The sequence below is a fragment of the Dendropsophus ebraccatus genome, chromosome 6, assembly GCF_027789765.1.
Source record: "Dendropsophus ebraccatus isolate aDenEbr1 chromosome 6, aDenEbr1.pat, whole genome shotgun sequence".
Taxonomy (NCBI): domain Eukaryota; kingdom Metazoa; phylum Chordata; class Amphibia; order Anura; family Hylidae; genus Dendropsophus; species Dendropsophus ebraccatus.
In genome coordinates, this window is record NC_091459.1 from 43133910 (window position 1) to 43158479 (window position 24570).

General features: G+C 43.9%; 1 protein-coding gene across 1 annotated transcript in view; it reads right to left on the reverse strand.

Moving 5' to 3' along the window:
* HEY2 (hes related family bHLH transcription factor with YRPW motif 2) overlaps positions 1-20391 on the reverse strand; it is a 53140-nt gene extending 32749 nt beyond the window's left edge. Inside the window, exon 1 of the mRNA XM_069973661.1 lies at positions 20312-20391. Coding sequence (XP_069829762.1) covers positions 20312-20364 — 53 coding nt within the window. The 5' untranslated portion in view covers positions 20365-20391. The remainder of the gene's footprint in view (positions 1-20311) is intronic.
* Between the last annotated feature and the right edge of the window lie 4179 nt (positions 20392-24570).

Here is a 24570-nt window from a genome sequence, read left to right on the forward strand (position 1 = left end):
TGTTATGGTCCCTATGAGTGGTGGAGAAGAAAAGAGTGCCAAGAAAAAAGAATAGAGATAGGTAGAAGAAAATCATCTCTCTTTGGTGCATAGAACCACACAATAAGACAGTAAACCTATAGTGACTACAGCTACGCAAAACATACATAGTGATACATAGTGACATCTAGTGGTGAAACTTAGATACACCTTCATCACCACACTACTCTAAAGTACAAGGCTTTTGCGACAGGTGCCTAAACTAGAAACACCCGTGGTGGGACAACGCAAGTACTTTAAAGGAGACAATGGCACACTACATTAGAGAGAACGGTGGCTTGATATGTAAGAGGAGAGTGACACAGTACATTGTAGGACAGTAGAACATTACATTAGATGACAGTGACACAGTTCATTTGGGCATGGGGGCACATCATTAGGTGACAGTGGTATAGATCATTTGGGCATGGTTATGCAGAACATTAGGAGGCAGTGACACCATTCATTAGGACATGGTGGCTCCGTAGGAGAGCAGTGGCATCCTTAAATTACTTACAGGAGTACAGTGGCACAATGAAGTCATGTGAGGGGGCTCAGTGGCAAAATTAGATTTTTCAGTATGCTATCCTCACCTGTTTTATCCCTGTCAGTGCTCCCGCTCTAGTCCTCCATGCCACTTTGAGTAATTTCCTGCAGAGATTACATGTCCAGTCACTGTCTTAAAGAGTCTTATGCCATCCATTGCTGAGGCCAGTGATTGTCTACAAGGTATACAGGCGCATCATCATCTCTGCAGGGAAGTAAACAAATGTGGCGGGCAGAACCAGAGCGGAAGCATTGGACAAAGCGAAGTTAAAACAGGTGAGATTAAACTAATTCTAGAAAGTTATGGCTCTCTGAATGTAGTGAACAAAAACAGAAGCATCACTGCAGACTTTAACACTAATATAGGCTCAGTCCTTAAGGGTTTAAAGGACACCTGTCAACCCCCGTGCCGGGGTGGCAGGCTCCCGACCCCCTGTTAGATCCCCCTATACTTACGTGATGCCGCCGGGTCCCGCTCCCTGAGCCGGTCAGGTCACCGAGATTTCAGCGCCCGAAGCCCGGCGCACGCGCTGAGAGATGAGTCCGATGCCCATAGAGAATGACGGAGCATCGGACTCCCCATTCATTCTCTATGGGCATCTGACTCTGCTGTCAGCGCGCGCGCCGGGCTTCGGGCGCTGAAATCTCAGCGACCCGACCGGCTCAGGAAGCGGGACCCGGCGGGATCACGTAAGTATAGGGGGATCTAACAGGGGGTCGGGAGCCTGTCACCCCGGCATGGGGGGTGACAGGTCCTCTTTAAGTCACATCTACTGCTTATAAAAAAAAAAACAGTTTCAATAATAACATGTTAATATGCTATAACAGTTTAAATGGAGAGACATATGCTAAGTTTACACCAGGCGATTATTGGCCCGATCGTACGATTAACGATTTTGAAGTAACGTTTTTTTTTTTTATAACGATCAGCGTTTAGACAGTACGATATATCGTACGGAAAAATCATTTTGCGATCATTTTGCGATCGCGCGCCCGCAGCCCGGCCAGCCCGCAGCCCGCAGCCCGCCCCCAAATCAACCGCAGCCCCCTGCACCGCCCTGATCGCCACCCCCGCCGCTCCGATCGCCCCCCGCCGCCGCTCCGATTGCCCCCCGGCCGCCGCTCCGATTGCCACCCCGCCGCCACTCCGATCGCTCCCCCCCGCCACCGCTCTGATCGCCGCCCACGCCGCTCTGATCGCCCCCCCGCCGCCGCTCCGATTGCCCCCTGCTCCAAACGCCGCCGCCGCTCCGATCGCAACCACCACCATGGTCAAGAGCATACGTTACCTGCTCCGCGCAGCAAGTCTTCCGACATCCCCGGCTCCCCTCTTCAGCGCATTGATTGGCTGAAGAGATGAGCCGGGAATTTTGCACGGCAGCACTGATTGGCTGAAGAGGGGATCCGGGAATTTGAAACCGCTCCCCTTCAGCCAATCAGTGCTGCCTTGCATTGATTGGCTGAAGAGATGATCCGGGAATTTCAAACGGCTCCCCTTCAGCCAATCAGTGCTGAAGAGGAGCACTGATTGGCTGAAAAGGAGCCGTTTGAAATTCCCGACTCATCTCTTCAGCCAATCAATGCGCTGAAGAGGGGAGCCGGGGATGTCGGAAGACCTGCTGCGCGGAGCAGGTAACGTATGCTCTTGGCCGTGGCGGTGGGGACGATCGGAGCGGCGATCGGAGCGGCGGCGGGTGGGGGTGGCGATCGGAGCAGCGATCAGGTCATAAAGGAAAGCCTGAGATTTCTCCTCTTTTCAAATCCATTCCTGGCTTTGGCTTCAAATTTTTGTCAGATAATTTGTCAGATAATCTTTCTGTGTAAATGGACCCTTACTTTAATTTACTATATTAAAATAGGGGAAGCCTTTTAATAATCAAATGGTCAATGAACTCTGTTAACTGCCTTCCCACAGATCTCAGAAGGTATACTTCCGAGAACGTCAGAGGCAGGAAGTGGGATGTCGGGGAGAAAAACAGGGAAGACCTTTTCTGCTACCGGAACAACCCCTCAAAGTGAGCCTTTACTTTCAAAAGATTTTTAGAAAACCTGCATGGTTTTATTACATCAACCTTCGAAGTGGTGATAAGGGTGATTTTTTGGGGGGGTTATTCTCTTCCGGTATTGAGCCTCTAAAAGCCCCCTCCATGAGAGATATTTACCATTCTCTCTCTCTTTCAAGGGACTAGACCAGGGTTGCTTGCCAACAGTATTTCTTCCTTGAGTTGAGCGAACATGCAGCAGCCAAGAACAGGCGCATGAATAAACCTTCAGCCGTCAGTTATAGCTCCTGCAGAAAATTTTTTCATTCCCATTTTTGTGTACGTATTTCCTCTCTTCAGGAGATGTACAAATGAAATGAACAAAATTTAGAACGGAAAAATTAAATAGGTTTGTGCAAGACACATCGGATGTGGCAATTGCAGGCAATCCCTGCCGGACTTCTTCAGGTCTTGCGCAAACTTCTTTCATTTTTTCGTTCCAATTTTTGTTTATTTTATTTAACCCCTTCAAGACAGAGCCCTTTGATGCACAAAAGTCTGGGTCAAATTAGTGCAATGTTCCTTCCCGCTTTCTAAGAGCACCTACAGGGCTGGTTGAGGTGTCATTTTTTGTGCCATGATCTCTAGTTTTTAGTAATATCACATTGGTGTAACAGAAAAATGTTTATTTTTATTTTTATTCATTTTTTTTCTGATATATAATATAAAAAAACAGCAATCCTGGTGTTTTTTTTTTCCGTTTATGCCGTGTGGAAACAATAATGTAATATCTTAATAGATAGGACAATTCCACACACTACGATATGTAATATGTTTATTTATTTTATTTTTTAAAATATTTTTATTTTTATAATGGGCAAGGGGGTATAATAAACTTTTATTGGGAGGGGGTTTATAAGTTTTTTTTAATACTTTTAAAAACTTTTTTTACTACAATTTTTTTTCCACTTGTTTTCACTGTAAATTATGCAGTCATTAGATTGCATATACTGATCTATGCTATGCCATAGCATAGCAAAGCATAGATCAGTGTTATCGGCGATCTGTGCATTGAGCCTGCCTGAGAGCAGACTCTATACACAGATCGCCGAACCGACAAGATGAAGGTAAGAGGCTTACCCTGCCCGTCAGTACATGCGATCAGCACCCCCGCAGCATGGCTGCGGGTGTCCCTATCACTCAGTGACAGATGCTTTATCTGTCACTGAGTTCCTTAAACACCGCAATCTATATCGATTGCAGCGTTTAAGGAACTCAGTTTAAGGGGCTAATGACACGCATCTGCGGGAACGCAGCTGTCTCTCATTACCTCCAGCCCTGTACACACTGATGTGTGCGGGACCGCTCTCACTGCAGCGGTTCCACACACATCAGTAAGCACTGTCAGTGCAGGAACGGATATATACATTGCTACTGCATGGGGTATGTGCAGTAAGATTGTATATATACAGATTGCTGACGGAAATGGTTTAAAAGTCTTTTAAGGAAGGAAATATACAAAAATTAGAACAAAAACATAAGAGACATCAGAGGAAGTGCTTTGATTGCGCAAAACAGCTGTCACATACACTGAAGGCTACCAAGCGTTTTACTGGATTACATCCAGAGACTGCAATAAAGGACGTTTTTATTGGTGAGTGCACTCTCTTTTCTCTTTTATCTGGATAACATCATTGATGGCAGCCATATCAGGTGCACTCAATTCAAATAAGACATATGTTCACTGGTCTTTTATATTCATTTATTTATCATGTGAAATTTACAATTTTGCAAACAATATTATTACAAAAGTATTATTATTTTTTTTCTGTCTGGATTACGGTACGGTATATGTACAGTGTATATATATATATATATATATATATATATATATATATTTTTTTTTTTTTTTTTTTTTTTTTTTTTTTTTTTGCTGTTTATTGACTAAGTGCCATTGTAGGCAACAAGAGATCTTCATGAAATCTGGATTTGTTTTGGGGAGTATGTGACCCTGTTTTTCATGTGCATCTGCATGAAATGTGAGATAAATGCTGATCAAGTTGCTTTTACATTGTGGCTTTAGGTTTCCACCCAATAAGAAGCGTTTCCATATGATATCTCCAAATAGTTCTGACAGTGAGGGACACAGTTGAGTATATTACAATGTGCTGTCTGCCAGCACATTCTTTTCAATACTTTAACTATTAGAATTCTGTAAGCAGATGAAGGTAAAACAATATGATATATTAATTTCTACCATATGTCAAAGACTCCGCATTTATCTTCTTTAACTGTCTAAAGCTAAGAATATTTGGACATTTATTGCAACCTAAAATGTTTGTAGTTAACCTATAATACAATATGAACACATAGGCTATAGAAAAATATTGATTTTTCTTTGAATGGTTCAAATTCTGATTGAAAGTCAGTTTATTCAGCCATTATATGGTTGTTATCATCAGTGAATTATCATAATATTCAAGTATCTGATTATTCCTCATAGTAATACTCTTAAACAACATGATGAAAAAGCATATTGCATGAGAAAAGTGAGTTTAATGTCTCTGATACCTGTATGTAAACAGATACATGTCATACACAAAAGAATTCATCTAGTACATCTAAGACAGGGGTAGGGAACCTTGGCTCTCCAGCTGTTGCAAAACTACAACTCCCATAATGCCTGGGCAGCCAAAGCAAAGCTAATTCCTATTGAGCATATGCTTATGTTGTTCCTCATGTTTTAGGTGTTTACATGCAAGGGGATGGGGGTTTTAAATGTACAATTCATACCTTGTATTGAAAACCAAGGTTTTCCTGAAATAGACTTTTAGGGGGAGATTTATCTAACATGGTGTAAAGTGAAACTGTCTCAGTTGCCCCTAGCAACCAATCAGATTCCACCTTTCATTTTCCAAAGAGTCTGTGAGGAACGAAAGGTGGAATCTGATTGGTTGCTAGGGGCAACTGAGCCACTTTCACTTTACACCATGTTAGATAAGTCTCCCCTTTAGTGTTTTTAAAAATGGTTATTATGTTAAAAGGATTTTTTTTCTTTAAGATCAACTGGTTTCAGAAAGTTATATAGATGTGTAATTTAATTCTGTTTAAAAAACTCAAGTCTTCCAGTACTTATTAGCTTTTGTATGTCCCGCAGGAAGTGGTGTATTCTTTCCAGTCTGACACAGTGCTCTCTGCTGCCACCTCTGTCTGTAACAGGAACTACCCAAAGCAGGAGTAAATCCCCATAGAAAACCTCTCCTCCTCTGGACACTTCCTGACATGGACAGAGGTGGCAGCAGAGAGCACTGTGTCAGACTGGAAAGAATACACCACTTTCTGCAGGATGGACTGATAAGTACTAAAAGACTTGAGGTTTTTAAATAGAAGTAATTTACAATTCTATATAACTTTCAGACACCAGTTGATTTGAAAGAAAAAAAAAATCACTGGACAACCCCTTTAAACACATTTTAAGTATTTTTGGTGATTTCAAATTTTTTTTATGTTATAGAAATAATCCTGAAAGGTCACATAGCCCATTATCAACCTTTTTTTTGTAGCGATCACTTTTCAGTACCCTTCTCCTTATATCATAGGCAAGATTACAGTGAAAGGTTATACCAGTATAAGAAAAAGAGAGGATCTGCACAATAGCTTTCGTTCAGAGCTTAACTTCTACCCTCCCTGCATAATAACCGTGGCACAGGTCACAGTGCATGCCCAAAAATTCTCTATATAGAAGTGAATAGGCTATTGCACCTATGTACGTAAGTCTTGTTGTAAAACATATTTTCAAATGCTATTAAAAGTATATATGAGGCAAAATGACTGCCCCATAATAATGAACAAAAAAATATAGAAATAGAACAGAATAGAAACAGATTAGAAAAAAAGATCATACTCTGATCAGTAAAAATTGTAAATGCTTTGAGGATATGTTCACACATTCACAAGATGTTCCTGTCTGAAGCACTTCCCTGTGTCTCTCATTGGGTGAACAGCCCTGGAGCTCCTATTGAATTCAATGGATACAAGCTTTTGGGCAGGGAGATACACTTGATGTTTTACCCTTCTACCAGATTAAGATAGAGAATCCAGAAAATCGCTCATCTCAGGGAAAAGCAATGGCGGAGATTTATCAAACATGGTGTAAAGTGAAACTGGCTCAGCTGCCCCTAGCAACCAATCAGATTCCACCTTTCATTTTCCAAAGAGTCTGTGAGAAATGAAAGGTGGAATCTGATTGGTTGCTAGGGGCAACTGAGCCAGTTTTACTTTACATCATGTTTCATAAATCTCCCCCAATATCTCTACTCATTAAAGTAGTTAAGCTGGAAAGAAAGGGTTAAGTTAACAAACATAAGAACTATCTGATTCCCATAAGATCACAAAAAAATACTAACACACAACAGCTGCTAAACCTTGGTACAAATGGATATAATATCCATGATTATTATGGTTAAAAGAAAAAAACGCCTGCTGATATTTAGGAATGCTTTAGATATATATGATGGAAAAACGTATAAACTTTTATAAAAGACAGTGGCAACTCAATTTAGCTAATGTTAATTTCAAGCACATGGCATTCTTATTTCATGTTCTCCACACGTCAGGCGCTCTTACAATCTGAAATGGAGTGTGGCCAGTGCAAGAGAGAGAACAATAGTCATCAGTAAGATGAGATCCAGGTGGCTGCCTTAGTTGTGGTTATCCTGATAGTAAAGGCGTTAAGAGACATGCTGAGCTATTTTAATGTATAGTTTACCAAAATGTTTTTTTTTAGCAAATTTTTTGCACAAAACAATATAAAGTTGGTTTGAAATAATACAAGAGGTGCATTATGTTATGTATGTCAGTCCCCCCGATTGACCTGTGATGGCTATACATTCCACCGTTACATTACTCATACATTTATCAAACTAATTTCCAAAAATTGGAGGCATAATGCTGCCTGTGACCACAACAGTGATTTGCAGAGCTGGGAGCTAATGGCTCCTGGCTCTGCCAATCTCAGCGTTGTAGCATTTAGCTGTGAGCGCTCATTTTGAATGTTCACAGTTAAAGGCTATTTTCACACTATGTAAAAATATAATACAATATAAGCTTGAATTCTGTATGATCAGGTTCTCCTTGGGCTGACCCAGTGTCGGTCTGGCCTACCAGAGGACCAGAGGATCCTCCGGTGGGCCCCCAGCTTTACAACATGCACAAACACTGATTCACATGTCTTTTCTCACTGTTTCTTCATTGGTGGGTTCCTAGGATTATTTCCTCTGGTGGGCCCCAGATACCCCAGTCCGACACTGGGCTGACCTGCAGTAGAACCTTCTGGTACACATTATTGCTGGTTGAAACAGTACCTAAAATTACAGTTAAGCTTTGACAATGTCAGCCCATCTGCTTTCAATATATCATGATTTGGATTGGTTTATTATTCACCTTAGTCAGCAAATAATGTAGGCAGTATCCTGAATATGGCTTGATGAAGGGAAAAACATCTTCATAAAACAATGAAAGGTAGAATGTTTTTGTGTCTATCCAATCACATATGCTTGGCAAAATAAGAAAAGCTGGAAGTGAGTACATGTGTACCCATCAGCTAAACCTTTCTATAGGTATAAACAAATGGATAGTTTTTTTTCAAGTGTTATTTGGTAAGGGTGGTCAGATTCTAAAGAATACATGTTTTTCAGAAAGCTCCCAGCATTGCTTGTTGACTTAAAGTTTTTAGTTTTAAAAAGTTTCTGTCACTATCCTGGAAAGATACATCTTCTCCTACCCTGGCTGTTTGAATTAAAGGGGTATGCTGTTCAAACATAACTTTTCACATGTTGCTGCCCATGGTGAGACTTACAATTCCTTCAATACTTGTTATTACCAATTCAGTCTCCATTTCACAGTTCTGTGCTGTGCCTTTCGTTCCATCTCCCCTTTCCTACCCACTCCCTTCCTGGCAGGCTTTATCTGCAACTTTGTAACTTCTCTGTAATGCTGGGAGGGTTAATCTGAGGTCAAATTGCTGATGAACTCACTGTGATCAATCCTACCTGTATTACAAAGTACTACACATCAGACATGTGGGAAGGAAGGGGGAGAGGGAGAGAAAAACTTTGTGTCTTCAGCAGAAAGCAGTAGCGCAGAACTGGGAAAAGGAGACTCAATAGATAATGACAAGAATGGAAGGAATTGATAGCCTCACCATGGACAGCAACATATGAAAAGTTATGTTTGAGCTTTTTAACTCCTATGTCCCTCTTTATCAGCTTTCATATCAGAGCAGAAAATGGCCCCTTTTTTTTTACAACGTGCCGTACATGTGCCATATTATGGTTTTAAAAAATGGGCTCCGGCAATATTATTTTATTTATTTGTATTTCATTAAATGATAAATAAAGTCTTATTAAAAAAATACAAAAAAAGCTTCTGTCAGCGGTTTATGGCTTAAAGGAGATAGCCCTACAAAGCTAATGGATCATTCACAGGCCTGAATTAAAAGTATCAAAGAAGGACTTAGGGTCCTATTACACGGAGCGATATTTAACGATTAACGATAGCAAACGAGATTGTTAATCGTTCACCGTATTACACAGAACGATTGTCGTTAGTTACGATCGTTACTATGATCGTTATTGCGATCATTACTATGATCGTTTACTCCTTCTGATCCCAGCAAAAAAATGAACAATGTGCAATTACACTAAACGATTAGTGAAAAAATGCGGAACTTGAACAAACGAATGTGGAATTACAGCGAACAATTAGCGAATGATTACTTTATTATGATAATTTTAGGTTCAGATCTAAATTAACGATCAACGACATACAAACGATTATTTTTCTATCATTGCCTGCAATTACACAGAACGATTATCGTTTGAATTTGAACGATATAATTTTTTATAATTTTTTGCACGATAATCCCTAAGGCCCTTATACTTGTCTTTTATGCATCCATCCTTCCTAAAAACACTGCACAAAAAATACTGTTCATGTGTATGTGTAGAGTATCGGGGAGGCTTTAGGCCGGGTTCACACTGAGCAAAACTAGCGGAATTCCGCGGCGGTCGGCATGCGTGGCTCCTGACACTCATATTGCACCGCCTAGTATCTCTCGCTGCAGTCAGGACTTGCACCGCTCCCCGGCCAGACGGCCCAGATGTGGATAAAGATTGTTGCAGTGACTGGAGGACAGCTCCGTCAGTCAGCTAGGTACTTTGGCTAGGGGCTGGATTCTCCACCCCAATCACGTTCTCCACCCCAATCATTTAACTATCACCCTCATCATGCTTCCTTCCTGCGATAGAGCCTCTTTGAGTGTGGCTGATCTTTTGGCTTGGTTTTCTCAATACTCCCTTTGTCTCCTGACTTGGTGCTGCGACTACTGTTTGGTTTTGACTAGTGGACAATTCTATTATTGTGTGCGTATTGTCTTGTCTTCATCTTGTGTTACACCAGCATAGTGGTCAGCCTTCAAGTTGGGGCCGGCCTGCTAAGGAGCGGACAACTCCGAAAGGAAGGGACAGCAGGGCGGATGCCAGCTTTAGGGCATCACTTGTCTCTGGGCCCCCAGCCTCACAGCTTCTTTAAAGAATCTGCTCCTAACACTTTGGGGCCTAATATCACAGGACTACTTCAGAAGTCTCGTGGAGTTCATGCATCAATGGGTCAGAGCTGTCTTGGAGGCGTAAAGTGGGACCTACACAATATTATAGTATACAAACAGTGGGAAAATAAACTGGTGTAAGATACGCCTGTACCTTAGTACCCCTCTAGATCGTAGTCCTCTGTGCTGCTGGATCCTCAATAAAAGGAATCCCCGAACTCTGAACTTAAAGGCTTTATTACACGAAACAATTATCGGTCGTATTCAGCTGATAATTGTCTTGTTAAGCAGATGGTTTTAAGTTTTGGTGGATTGTATATAATTCATAGTAGTCACCGTTTAGCGCTCTCACTCATGAGACCCATCGCACTTTGTTAATAAATTAACCTGTTTTCTCAGTTGTCGTTATGTTTACTTTGTTTCGCAACCAGATGTGTCAACAACTCTGGACTGTTACCACAAGAGGAAGACGTCCTTTACTATGGACTTTACCCTCCTTCTACTCCACTACGTCTGCCTTCTCATATTGTATTGTATGCTCATGGCAGCATATGATAATATGTTGCATATTTTGTAAAATATTTCTGCAAAAACTCAATAAAAGGGAGGTTTGAGAAAGGTATCCCACCGCTCCAGAAACGTGTTACCTGCGGATATGTACTTTATTATTTTACAAAAATAAATAGTTACTATTACGTGGTCTGCGCTGAGGTATCTCCTTTTTGTTTGGACATTGCACCTGGATTTCTGTACCTGGTTGGGTGACTGTGGATGACTTCCAGCAGCGGCCGACATTAATTGGGTCTAACATATGTGTCTTGTAGTGGTTGTGACTTTTCACAACCACATCAGGTGACCCGAAACCTGGATGTGAGTTACACAAATCTTTAAAATGCCATACTGTGTCACCCTATGAGCTGCTCTGCCTTGTACTTTTTTTCCTTTTTCTTTCCCATACATATAAAAGCATAACACTCCTATGTTATGATTTTTTCCCACACTTTTGTATTGTAAGGAAAGTGATTTGATAATAACTCGCACTGTTACTAGGTAGTGACCAACACCAGTCTGGGTTCACACTACATTTTAGTCATCCATTTTTAGAAAAAAACGGATGAAAAAATGAATGCATTTGTGTACATCAGTTTTTCCTTTGACTTCCATTATAAAAAGAAAAGGGATCAAAACGCATCAGTTTTTTTTAAAAGTACACAAAAACCTGGTCGACCACATTTTTGAGTACGTAAAAAAATGGATGCGTTTTGATCCGTTTTTTATACTTGAAGTGTGGTGTCTGACCACTAGTGTTTTGCTTTTCACACCTGTCGCAAAAGTTTCTTCTCTAGGTTAAGTGGTGGTGAAGGTATTTTATAATTTAACCACTAAAATGTCAGTGTTTTGTATGTATGCTTCTATATAGTGCACAGCTGAAGCGAACAAAGGGTTAATGTTTCTTATGTATTTTGTACTCTTATTGTCCAATGGACATGCTCTTTTTTCCTAAACATATCACTTTTCTTCTTTTTCTTTGCACACATTCCTTTCCACCACTCACAGGGTCTCTTGCATATCCCTGTAGGAAGTTTCTCTGTGGAAGGAGGTGTAGCTTCAGTCTTATCCAGATTCTCGCAGGGAGAGGACACACAAAGCAGACGTCCCTGCTGTAGCCAAGCCAGGGCCTGGCTCTGCCAGGACCCTTGTCCGGGACAAGTCTAGTTCAGACAGGGTGTTAGTGAGTTGAGTAAAAAACACGTGTATGCAGAAGCAACCAGAGACACTCAGTTTTTGTAGTTTATTCACTAGATCTACTATGCAGTGGTAGACACTACAAGAGGGGGAAAAGTTGGGGATCAATTCTAGCCCATGCCGAAAACCACTCTACAAAATGCAGGCCAGTATCCTACAACACAAGAGGAAGTAGCCTGGATAGAACGAAGCTACCAGAAGGTCTACGTATTCTATCTTGCAGTGCAAATAAACCCGGGAAGTCTCGGACACTTAGCTTCACCCAGGTAACCAAGGCTGGGGCCTGTATCACCCTAGTAGGACGAGTTCCTCGACACTGTAGGGCAGAAGGTGGTCAGACATTAGTCTAAACACAGGTACAAGTATCTCTCTCAAGTATTTTTCTAATGTACTACATTGGGTTAGGACTCCTTTGACAAACTCCTCTATGCTGCTCTACTCTACTCTAAACTCTTCAAGCACCGCTACAACTACCTCTACTATACCCTATTTCTGCAGGTATCTCTGCAGGACAACCCAAGTTGGACACTGAAGTCTGTATAAGGATTGTCTATTTACTGCCAAAGTGTTTTATGCTATTCAGAGACTGCACAGTAAAGCTGTTCTATTTCTATCACTGGGACTCGGTCATCTTTTCATCTGCACCATCACCTATACACCTTTGCCACACACCTTGGGTTATTTTTCCCCTTTTCTGTGGGTGGCGATACCGATAGTCCATGTGGGTTAGTTGCCACTCAGGACTACCATGAGAGCCCAAGGGATCCATCACAATCAGGTCTCCGACCATTTCAGGGGAATACAGTCAGCCACTCTACAAAGCAGGTACTAATGTAAGGGATGCAGGTGGATGGCGACAAACTCACTCTGACAGCTGAGTAATGTTGGGATAACTTTACTGTAGATAATTCAGCAGTACAACCAATTCTTTAACTTGTATAACAGGTAGAATCTTAATTAACAGGAACACTGTCTCTTTATGAAGCTAGGTAAGTAGCAGGGAGGATATCACTTCAGTCTATGTGGTGTAGCACAACTATATACAGTCTCTCAGGGGGCCCCACTTCCTGACTCTGCTGGTAACAATGGGCTCCCCTGCAGCACCAGCTCTGTCTCCCCTGAGCAGTACCTTCCTTCTTGCTGCAGTGATGAGGCTGGCTGGACACTCCTGTGTCAGTGTCTCTTTGTCCCAGGTGCGCTGCACTCCACTTGCTAGCACTGGGCTGTGTTGCTCTCTTCCCTCACTGCTGCACACTGCTCTGTCTGCTGTAGCTCTTATGGACCTGGCTGAGCTGTCCTGCTTTCTGTGGATCACCTTGTCACACCTCTCTTTAGCTCTGGCACAGGTCACTGCCCTTGACCTCCAGCACTGGAATCTTCTCTCTCTACAGGAACTGGGTGGGTCACACTTCCTGAGTCTCTGGCTTTTCCTTCCCCAGTTACCTCTGTTACTCCTAGCTGGGAACTGACTCCCTCTGCTGGACGGAGGTGATAACATCCTACCTCTATGCTCTAATACTGCAGCAGAACCTTCTGGCATTACACCTTCCCCCCCTCGTTTGAGGGTAGCCGTCCCGGCAACCTGCATACCCAAGACATAGTCCTCATAACGTGCAGGCATCCTTCCAAAGTTAGCACGTCCAGAATGTCTTAGCTCAACTGAAGGCTCCACAGAGGGAGCGTTGTTCTCCTCTTGCTGCATATCTTCCCTTCTTTCCAAGGGGGTTGGATCTGGTTGGGGTGGTACCCACCATTCCTCTTCCCCAGAGGGTACCGTGGGCATGTTGATACTCTCTGGCTGGGGTTCAGGAACTCTTCTCAGAAAAGTGCATGGTCTAAGCATATTTCGATGCACTATGCGCATCGGTCCAGTTGCACCCTCCGGTCTTACCTCATACACTGGTATAGTTGGGTTGGGTTGCCGGATCACCTCATATGGCGTGACTTCCCACCGCCACTGCAGCTTTCCAGCCCTTCTGGCTGTGCGATTGCGTACCATTACCCGATCTCCCACCTGTAACGGCAACTCCTTCAATTTCTTGTTTGCTGGTAATGTGCGGGGGCCAAGGCGCTGGGCGACCAGGTCGTACATTTCTTGTACCTTCTTCCGATGGTCTCCCATCCAAGTCTCAGGGGTCCACCCTTCACCTTCTCCACTGTCAGGCATCATCATGGTCAGAGGGCATCTCCCATTTCTCCCAAACATCAACAAGAAGGGTGAATAACCGGTGGCTGAGTGTAAAGTGTTGTTGTACACCCACACTAACTCTGCAATGTAGTCTGGCCATCTCTCCTTTTTCTGTTCCTCCAGTGTCCTCAAGAGCTGTAGAAGGGTTCTGTTCAGGCGCTCACATGCGCCATTTCCCTGTGGATGGTAAGGTGTTGTGCGTGTCTTCCGAATCTGGTACAACCGACAGAGCTCCTCTATCACTCTTCCTTCAAAGCAAGCCCCTTGGTCAGAGTGCAGTTGTGTAGGACAGCCATAAGGCAGAATGAAATTTTTCCACAGGCACTGTGCTGCTGATTCAGCAGTTTGGTCCCGGGTGGGGACCGCTACAGCAAACTTCGTAAAGTGGTCCACCATGACCAGCAAATACTTGTATCCTCTCGGGGACTCTCCTACTGTAAGATAGTCCATCATCACAAGTTGTAGTGGGTAGCTTGTCTGTATAACACCAATTGGGGCCTGCTGATCCCCAGCTCTTGCTAGGTTGCAGTTTCGGCAGCTTCTGCAAATGTCCTGGGCCACCTTTTGTGAGTTAGGATGATAGAAGAATCTCTGTAGCCATGCCCAAGTCTTGGCAGGTCCAAAATGCCCTTTCCTTTCATGCATCCACTCAGCTACGTTCCTTACCTCACTATCTGGTATTACTACTTGCCAGGTGGGACCAATCTCTGTGGGGAGTTGTACTCTTCTGCATAGGACTCCCTCGCGGAAGGTCAGACGGCCCCTCTGCAGCCACAACTTCTTTCCAAATGATGTCAAGGTCTCACACTCCCTGTACGCTGGCTGGTGATCAGTAAGGAGCCATTCTCTTACTCTGGCAATTTGTGGGTCTTGCTGTTGGCAGTCCTGCCACTCCTCCATGGACCTTCCCGCAGTGATCTCGACAGCCTGCTCCACCCCCTGAACCGGAGCACTCTTCAGTGGTTTAGGCACTTTCATGAAATTGGGGGTCTCGACCTCTTCCCGCTCTTCGTCTGTGGGGCCACTGGGATTCTCCAACGGGTTACGAGACAAGGCATCTGCATTAGCATTACTCCGCCCCGGCCTGTATTGTGTCTTGAAGTTAAATTTACTAAGTCGAGCTGCCCACCGCTGCTCCAAGGCACCCAGCTTGGCATTATTCAGGTGAACCAGTTGGTTATTGTCAGTCATCAACACAAACTCGACTCCTGTCAAGATGTCCGCAAACTTTTCTGTCACCGCCCACACCACTGCCAGGAGCTCAAGTTTGAAGGAGCTGTAGTTGTCGGGGTTCTTCTCACTCTCCCGCAGAGTTCTGCTGGCATATGCTATTACTCGTTCTTGACCATCTTGCTCTTGGGTCAGTACAGCTCCAAGTCCCCTCAGGCTTCCATCAGTTTGCAGCACAAATGGCTTTGTGAAATCAGCATAGGCCAGGATAGGGGCACTGGTCAACAATTTCTTCAGCTCCCTAAAGGCCAGTTCGGCCTCCTCAGCCCAGACGAATGGCTTTCCTTTTGTATCTCCAGGCAAGCACCCCTGGAGGAGCGCATACAGAGGCGCTGCTACCTGGGCAAACTCCTTGATGAATCGCCGGTAATATCCAACCAGCCCCAGGAAGGCCCGAAGCTCACTGCTGTTGCTGGGTGTGGGCCACTGTTTAACGGCCTGAATCTTTGAGTCTATGGGCTGGACTCCTTGCCTTGTTACCACATGACCTAGATACTCAATGCTCTTCTGGAACAAGTGGCACTTAGTGGGTTTTAACTTCAGCCCATGCTCCTCTAGGCGGCCGAGGACCACGTCTAACCGCTCCAAATGTTCCGCAAAACTTGATGAAAAGATGATTATGTCATCTAGGTAAATCAGCAGGCATTCAAAATTCAGATCACCCAAGCACAGTTCCATTAGCCTCTGGAATGTAGCTGGTGCATTGTTCAGTCCAAAAGGCATGCGGAGGAACTCATACAGTCCCATAGGTGTAACAAAGGCAGTCTTCTCTCTGTCTTTTTCTGCCATTGGCACTTGCCAGTACCCACTTGCCAGGTCAAGGGTAGAGAAGAATTTGGCACGGCCTAGCGCTGCCAAGGATTCCTCAATTCGAGGTAATGGGTAGGCATCCCGGACTGTACATGCATTGAGGCGCCTGTAGTCAACACAGAATCGCAGGGTCCCATCCTTTTTCTTTACCAGCACAATTGGTGAGGCCCAGGGGCTCCTGCTAGGCTGAATGATGTGACTTTCCTGCATATGTTTCAGCAGGGCCTTGACCTCCTGATACAGTGCTGGGGGTATTTGTCGGTACCGTTCCCGTACTGGTCGAGCATCTCCAGTTGGAATTTCATGTTCAAGCGTCTGTGTCTTCCCAAAGTCTGCTTCGTGCCGGGAAAAAGCATTTGGGTGAGATCCCAGGACCCTGACTAACTGCTCCCTCTCCTCGGGAGTCATCTCTGCACCTTCCAAATGTACTTCGTTCAAGAGCTGCCCTCCTGTAGTCCTGACAGCTTCAGTTCTTACTTGGCACAATGTCAGGGTGGTGGTGGCCATATCAGTTGACTTGATGTGCCAGCTAGGCTCCTGTATGGCTTCAACCTCCTCAATAGGAAACACATCTGCCACCAGTTCTCTAGGTGCCAGTACCACACTGTGGCTGTTAATGTTCATTATTCTCATCAGGACTTGGCCACTCTGGACTGTGCACAAGGTTCGTCCCACTGCTACCCCTTCTTTCTGTAGCACAGGCTCTACCATCACTGTAGCTCCTAGCAATTGGTGGCTGGTGCCCACTGGTAGGGGTACTACTACTTCATGGCCTGCTGGCACTTCCAAAGAAGTTGAACAGGGTACTCTCACACATCCCACTTTTCCTACAAGGCAGGACAGGGTTGCCTGCATCCGGCACTGTTTCAGCGATCTCTGGAGGGCCACTTGTGGAGGTTTCAGGTTTGGGACATTCTTCCAATACTTGGGACCCAGCTCTTGAGCCATCAGACCATCTAATTCTTTTAACACATTCATTCCCAATATCACAGGGACTTCTGGGTCCATTGCACTCTGTACCACCACCACTCCTTTCTTCTTCATAAATCGGCCCCAAAGCTCAATGTCAACTTGCATGACTCCAACTATTGGAATAGGCAGACTATTGGCAGCTTTAAGATTTACCCATTCTGTACTTCCCTGGTGCAAGGAGGAGGGAAAGTAAGTCTCAAAGACTTTCCTGGCCATTGTCGTCACTTGTGACCCCGTGTCTAGTAGACAGGACAGTTCTATTCCATTAAACTTGGCTCTAACGACTGGACTTTCTCCTACTAAGTCCATAGCTTCCAGAAGGGGGCACAAATCTGTACTTCCTCCTGCGATACGCCCCTCAATCGCAGGTGGAACTAGTTTAAATCTCTCCTGTTGCTGACAAAGCCACGGTTGGGGCAGTTTCTGGCTAGGTGCCCCTCCTGATTACATGTCCAGCATCTTCTTGCAGGTTGAGCCTCTCTGTAGGACTGTCTGGATGCAGGACAGGACTCCCCTCGGTAATGAGTCTGAGGTGCAGCCCTCTCCACTGTTATAGTCAGTGCCTCCTTGAGTTCTCTAATCACTTCTTCCAATGATGAGACACGTGCCTCCATACTTTTCTCTTTGACTGGCAGCACCTCTGCTTGCTGGGCTATTGTGACAATAGTACCTTGTTCCTCCTTTTCCAGAGTAATAGCTTCCTTAAGCACCTCATGTAAGGTTGAGTGTGGCTCTAGCTTGAATCTCTCACGTAGGGTTCTCCTTAAAGGCTGGCTCCTCAGGCCGAGAAGAAACTGATCACGCAACACTACTTCCGCATTAGTAAAGGAGGTGGCTCCCCGTCCTTCTTTTCTTTGTAATGTGGCCATAAGCTCTTGCAAGCCATTTGCATACTGGGGCAATGACTCATCTTCCCCCTGATATCTGGTGAAGAATTTCTTCCTCAGCATAGCTTCAGATGTTGTATCCCCATACACATCTTCAAGGATGCTTGAGATCTGTTCAAACGTCTGTCTCAGCCTTGCTGGCTGTAGCAATACTGTTTTTCTGGCTTCCCCTTCTAATGTGTTCAAGGCTAGCTCTGCTCTCAGATGTGGGGCAATATTACACAGGCGTGCGGCTCCCTCCAGCCTCTCTCTCCAGTCCTCTAGTAACACACTGGATCCATTAAACTTAGGCAGATGACTCAGTAGCGCCCCCACTGGAATCATGGGCTGCATGCCGCTAACAGATGATGTTGCGCCTTCTGTCGCCATATCCATTTCCATCCTGCCGACTACGCCACGTGTAAGGGATGCAGGTGGATGGCGACAAACTCACTCTGACAGCTGAGTAATGTTGGGATAACTTTACTGTAGATAATTCAGCAGTACAACCAATTCTTTAACTTGTATAACAGGTAGAATCTTAATTAACAGGAACACTGTCTCTTTATGAAGCTAGGTAAGTAGCAGGGATGATATCACTTCAGTCTATGTGGTGTAGCACAACTATATACAGTCTCTCAGGGGGCCCCACTTCCTGACTCTGCTGGTAACAATGGGCTCCCCTGCAGCACCAGCTCTGTCTCCCCTGAGCAGTACCTTCCTTCTTGCTGCAGTGATGAGGCTGGCTGGACACTCCTGTGTCAGTGTCTCTTTGTCCCAGGTGCGCTGCACTCCACTTGCTAGCACTGGGCTGTGTTGCTCTCTTCCCTCACTGCTGCACACTGCTCTGTCTGCTGTAGCTCTTATGGACCTGGCTGAGCTGTCCTGCTTTCTGTGGATCACCTTGTCACACCTCTCTTTAGCTCTGGCACAGGTCACTGCCCTTGACCTCCAGCACTGGAATCTTCTCTCTCTACAGGAACTGGGTGGGTCACACTTCCTGAGTCTCTGGCTTTTCCTTCCCCAGTTACCTCTGTTACTCCTAGCTGGGAACTGACTCCCTCTGCTGGACGGAGGTGATAACATCCTACCTCTATGCTCTAATACTGCAGCAGAACCTTCTGGCATTACACTAACACCACACCTGTGTGCTGGACTAGCACTGGCATCACAACACTTCCATCTCTGGCTGAGCTGTATCATACCACTGATAACATCACTCCCAGTGGTCACCCCAGAAGTCAATGGAAAAATGGAGCAGAATGTATGTACACAAATGCATCTGTTTTTCCCTCCGTTTTCCATCCATTTTTTGTGAAAACGGATGGAAAAAAAAACTGATGGAAAAAGGTAGTGTGAACCAAGTCTTAGTTCTTAAAAACAGACCCTTTGTTTTACAATGTTTTAAATACACGCACAGTTTGATTGCACTAACCCATCCCTTCAGCCCATTTGATTTTACTGCTGTCACTGCTGTTGTTGAGCCCATTACAGTACTCTGCAAGGTGCACAGCTATATCTCATTCTCTCCATTTCAGGGAATGGGACCAGAGCTGGGTTGTTTGCCAGCATTACATACACACAGTTACTTCTTCCTTTACTTGCCTGACCAATTAAAGCACCTACTCCTCTCTGCAATGCCATGGCATCACAAGTGCTAGTAAAAGTCTACTGGCAGGTGCTGAGGGATAATTGTTATAGAACAGTACTATAGATGGCATATGGGGGAGGAGAGGTTACTTATGCATTGGGTGTACAAGGTGCTATTTGAGCAGAACTAAAATAAACAGCAGCACAGCAAGAAAGGGGTTACACTAAGCACTTAGTTGCTGCTGAAGGTAAGGATGCAGACTAAGGGCCCTATTCCACCGGATGATTATCGTTCAGATTATCGTTAAATCGTTTGAATCTAAACGATAATTGTTCGGTTGAAATGCAGTTAACGAATAACGACCGAACGAAAAATCGTTGATCGCTTTATAAGACCTGGACCTATTTTTGTCGTTGCTCGCAAAACATTCGCAAATCGTTCTGTCGTTCTCAATAGATACGAACGCAATAGCAAAATAATAGCGAAGAAGAAATGATCGCAATTACGATTATAAGTAACGATTATCGTTCCATGGAAATGAGTGAACGTTTTCAGGTCTTTCGCAATAGCGGTCGTTTGAGATCAATAATCGTTAACGATTATGCAAACGATAATCGTCCGGTGGAATAGGGCCCTAAAAGGAGCGGCAGATTAGATACAGGTGGCAGCACAGTGTATACAGAAACAGCATATAGTTGCAGCTGTTACACTATGCACTTGCATTGCTGCTGACATGAGAGGGAAGACTTGATTTACCTTGCATGGACGATGCAAATTCTTTGCAGAATGGACACAGCTTGCAGGTACATTCCAGCCTCTCTTCTGCCCACAGCATATATTCCATCTTAATGTGACTGTTAGTAGAGAAGTAGAGATTTTCCCTATAAATAGACAATAAACAGCAAGTCATTTCTAGTAAATGAAGTGGTTTACAAATCAAAGGAATGACAAAGGCTATGACATGTAAAGTTGTTTGAAATGACACTGACATTTTTTGCATCTTTGGGTTTCTTCCACACCATCTTAAGATCCATAGCTTTTTTTCCCCCATCGATAGAGCTGTGCTGCAGTTGTCATTTTGTGATCTACTTGTACAACATGCTGATGATACCGGATGCTCACCATCAGTGACCAGCATTAAAGAAAAAAAACAAAAAAAAGGATGCAAAAACAGATTGTAAAAACTTATGCAGTTATATGCCATCTGTATTTCATTGACTTACAATACTAAAAAAAAAAAAATAGATTAAAATAAATCTTTTTTTTACAATTTTTTTCTTTTAGCTTGCTAGGTATTAATAGCAGATCTACCATGGCAGCCATGGAGGCTTTCAGAAGGTTTCTGTCTGTCATAGCAACTAAAGGTACCCTGTGATGGGGTTAGGGGGGTATCCGAGTGATCACTAGATCGTCCAGGCAGCCCATAGAAGTTAGCAGCAGTCTGCGACGGCAGCATATACGGCATAAATGCGGCTCATAATCGCTTCGCATAATAGGGCCTTTATTTATAAAAATCAACAGATTGAAACTTTTTTATTAACATTTTTTAAACATGGATGATCAGGTTTTTCTGTACGTTAAAATTAAACATTTAAAATGGATCCACTAAATGACAGCAAAACACAATGTGAACATAGCCTTATGTGTCTGAGCATCTAATAGTCGCTCTCATGCACCAGACTCCTTCTGCACCCTTATAGCTAAACTGATTTTGTAAATGAATTTATAAAACTTCTTCTTGCAGATTTTTTCAAAAGAAGAGCTTTACTTTAAGGAGGACATCTCAGTAGTTAAGAGTTGGATTTTGTGGTGCATTGTATTGGAAATGCCCAGGACAGAGTATGAACTCTCTCTCCTCACTGTAAGAAAAATGCTAAGTGTCGGCTGGAGAAACACTCATTCTCCATCTCCGGCAGCTTTTTCCATGAGCTCTGATGTCCTGAAGTTGCCAGGCAGTGTGAATGAATCTGTCTCCACAGCTGACATTCACAATTACCATACTGTGTGGGGAGAGATTTCATGCTTTCTTCTGGGCTGCGGCACAAGGGGGGCACTTCTATAGCTTTAGATTATGCACAAGGCACTATGTAAAGCTGACTTTACCCTCCTTAAACAAGGGTTGCTGTGTACAATGGTAAAGTCTACAGAAAGATCTGAAAAGGGCATTAAAGGAAAAGAGAGAGAGAGAGAGAGATTGCTACATGCCGCATATGATGGCATCAGTAAAATATGTTCAGCATGTTCAACAGCTCAAACACTATGGGGGAGATTTATGAAAGGGTGTAAATATACACCTGGTGTAAACTGCCCACAGCAACCAATCACAGCTCAGCTTTCAGCTCTGATAAGATATAAGAGAAGCTGTGATTGGTTGCTGTGGGCAGTTTACACCAGGTGTATATTTACACCCTTTCATAATCCTTCCCCTTAGTGATGCAATTTTTTTTAAGCATAGTTACAACTAAAACAGTATAATGTTACTGGATGGGTTTAGTCTAATTCTAATTCTTTGTTGAGTATGAAGAAAGTTCTTGTATGTAGGGACTAAAAAATGGCTAAAACAGTGAATACAGGAATATGTTATGATCCGTCATTTGTTACATGAAACTGCGGTAAAAAGTTCACTTAATAATGTAAAGGATTAGCTGGCAATATCTGTTTTGTTCCTGCCCATTCAGACCTTAGCGTGGTCCTCTACCCGTAAAGTACAGCTTAGACTGCGCTTTTGGCTAAGATTCAGTGCCTAAATTGTATGTTTCCTTTGCACCAGTCTGAACTGTGTCTTTTGCTAGTACTTGCTGTGTGGTCATTGACAGGTTCCACCACACCCATCTGGTTTCTTCAGCTAGTCTAGTGCTGAGGTGCAGATACTTTAGATGGAGTAGTGATGGGCAGTTGCCTTCACCACTAATCTTGCCTCCTTGCCAGTCTATGTTCTGTGTGGTCTGGATGTCAGAGGGCTGGTCCATTCACTCCTTATTCTTCTGATCTCAGTGTGTGCCTGCTGTTCTTGTTCACTTCTGCTATCTCAAGTTTGACCTGTATCTGCCTATTTTTTTTTTTTTATTGCGTTTATTCGTTTTGTCTGTGTTTCACTTACCTGGTTAAGGGAACCCTGTCCCGTAGCCACTTGTGGCCTAGTGCAAGACCACAAGTAGTCAGGGACAGTCTTGGAGGGGCCTAGCACTAGGGCTCACACTGTCTATCTCTCCCTGTATTACATCCAGGTACTGGGTTCCCTTAAAATATATTCTTTGTAACTGATTGTAAATATGCCTCTTGCTCTTCAGTTCCATACACCTATAGGGAACTCACTCACTATCATACTTACCAATTTTTATGTATGTTTATCATTTTCATATTTATTTATTCAGATTTTACCTTTGTCTAAACAACTTATGGCGGGATGGCTTACTTTTCTGTTAATTATATTGATTAGTAATTGTTAGCAATTATGTGGTATCCCACCACGGGTCTTGCTATTAGTTACAGCTTTCGTAAAAGCCTGTACTTTTTGGATGTAAGTGGTGCTGTAGTAGTGTTAAAAGTTTCACCACAAGATGTCGTTATTGTAAGTACCGTGTATACCGTATAGTGTTTAAGGTGTTATTGTTTATGTGTTACGTGGATCTGTGGACCAGTGAGAGTACTTTCTTCTTCTATCCTATCATTTCTCTCTTTACTTTTCACATATGCACTCTTCACCCATTCACAGCACATCTTACAGGGGCTGTAGATAGGAAGTCACATTGGAAGAGGAAGTGTAAGGTCTTTTTGTCGCTAGACTCTGTAGAGGAAGGACACAAGACAGAACAATCTCTACAGCGGTCCACTTGGGCCCTGGCCCTCTGCCAGGTCCCCAGTCTCAGTGTGCAGTCTAGAAGCAGACCCAGGCACATGCAACCTACAGTTTCTTCTCAAGCAACTCCACTCAACACTATGCAGTGTAAAACTCTTCACTAGAGAGGACAAGTCAGAGATCATCTCAATCTATGCCATGGACAAGGAGAGACACAGTGCAGGACAGTATCCATAGAGAGAATAAAGGAACTGATCCGGATAGAGCAAAGTTGAACTCTATCTCACAGCGCGTGTGTGGACAAGGAACCCCTAGCATTCTGCTCATCCCAGGTAAAAAGGTCTGGGGCTTGTGTCACCCACTAGGACGGGTCCCCCGACACTGGTAGGGCAATAGTTGGTGCAAAGTCCAAATAGTCAAAACACAGGAACAAGTATTCTCTCTGTTCTCAAGTATTCTTCTACTTCTACCTCCGACATCCCGGCAGAGCATAGTACTTCTTAGGTTGGGACTCTCACGACATCCTCCTCTCTACTCTTCTGATTTTTCTATATACCTCTCAAAACGCAATGCAGTCAGCATGACTGTACCACTCTCTATACTCTCATTGCAGATCAGGATCCTAAACTTACAAGTGTCTTATCAAGTGAAACGTGTTATATCAAAGCAAAGCTGTATGATCTTCTGCATACAAGTATCTTCAGAGTAAACCAGATTTTATTTATGATAAAGAGACTCTGTGATTCTTCATTAAGCACCAACACAGTACACACACATTCCTTGGGTCATCTCCCCTTTTTGTGGGTGGCAGTGCCAATAATCCAGGTGGGTCACTATTCGGCTCCGTCCACTGCGATTACAGCCCGAGGGACTTTGAAATAAAAGCAGGTGTGCCACCATACCTGTGTGCCCAACCGGCACTTGTATCACGACATAACATCACTGGGCCTGGCTATTACTCAGCCAACCACCATAGAACTGGCGTCACACTTCACCACCTAGCAAGTGACCAGCTGCCAGCTCCCTTACCGGTGGTGTACCACAATTAATGTACATGCATTAATGTTGCCTTAGGCAGAGTCTACTAACAGAGTTAATGTGGGAGCATAGAGGCCTTCACTAGGCCTTTGGCTGCTATCTTAATTGGTCAACACACTCTGATTAGATTAAACCTAGACTAATATGGGGAGGAGGTTAGTAGAGAAGAGAAGGTTCA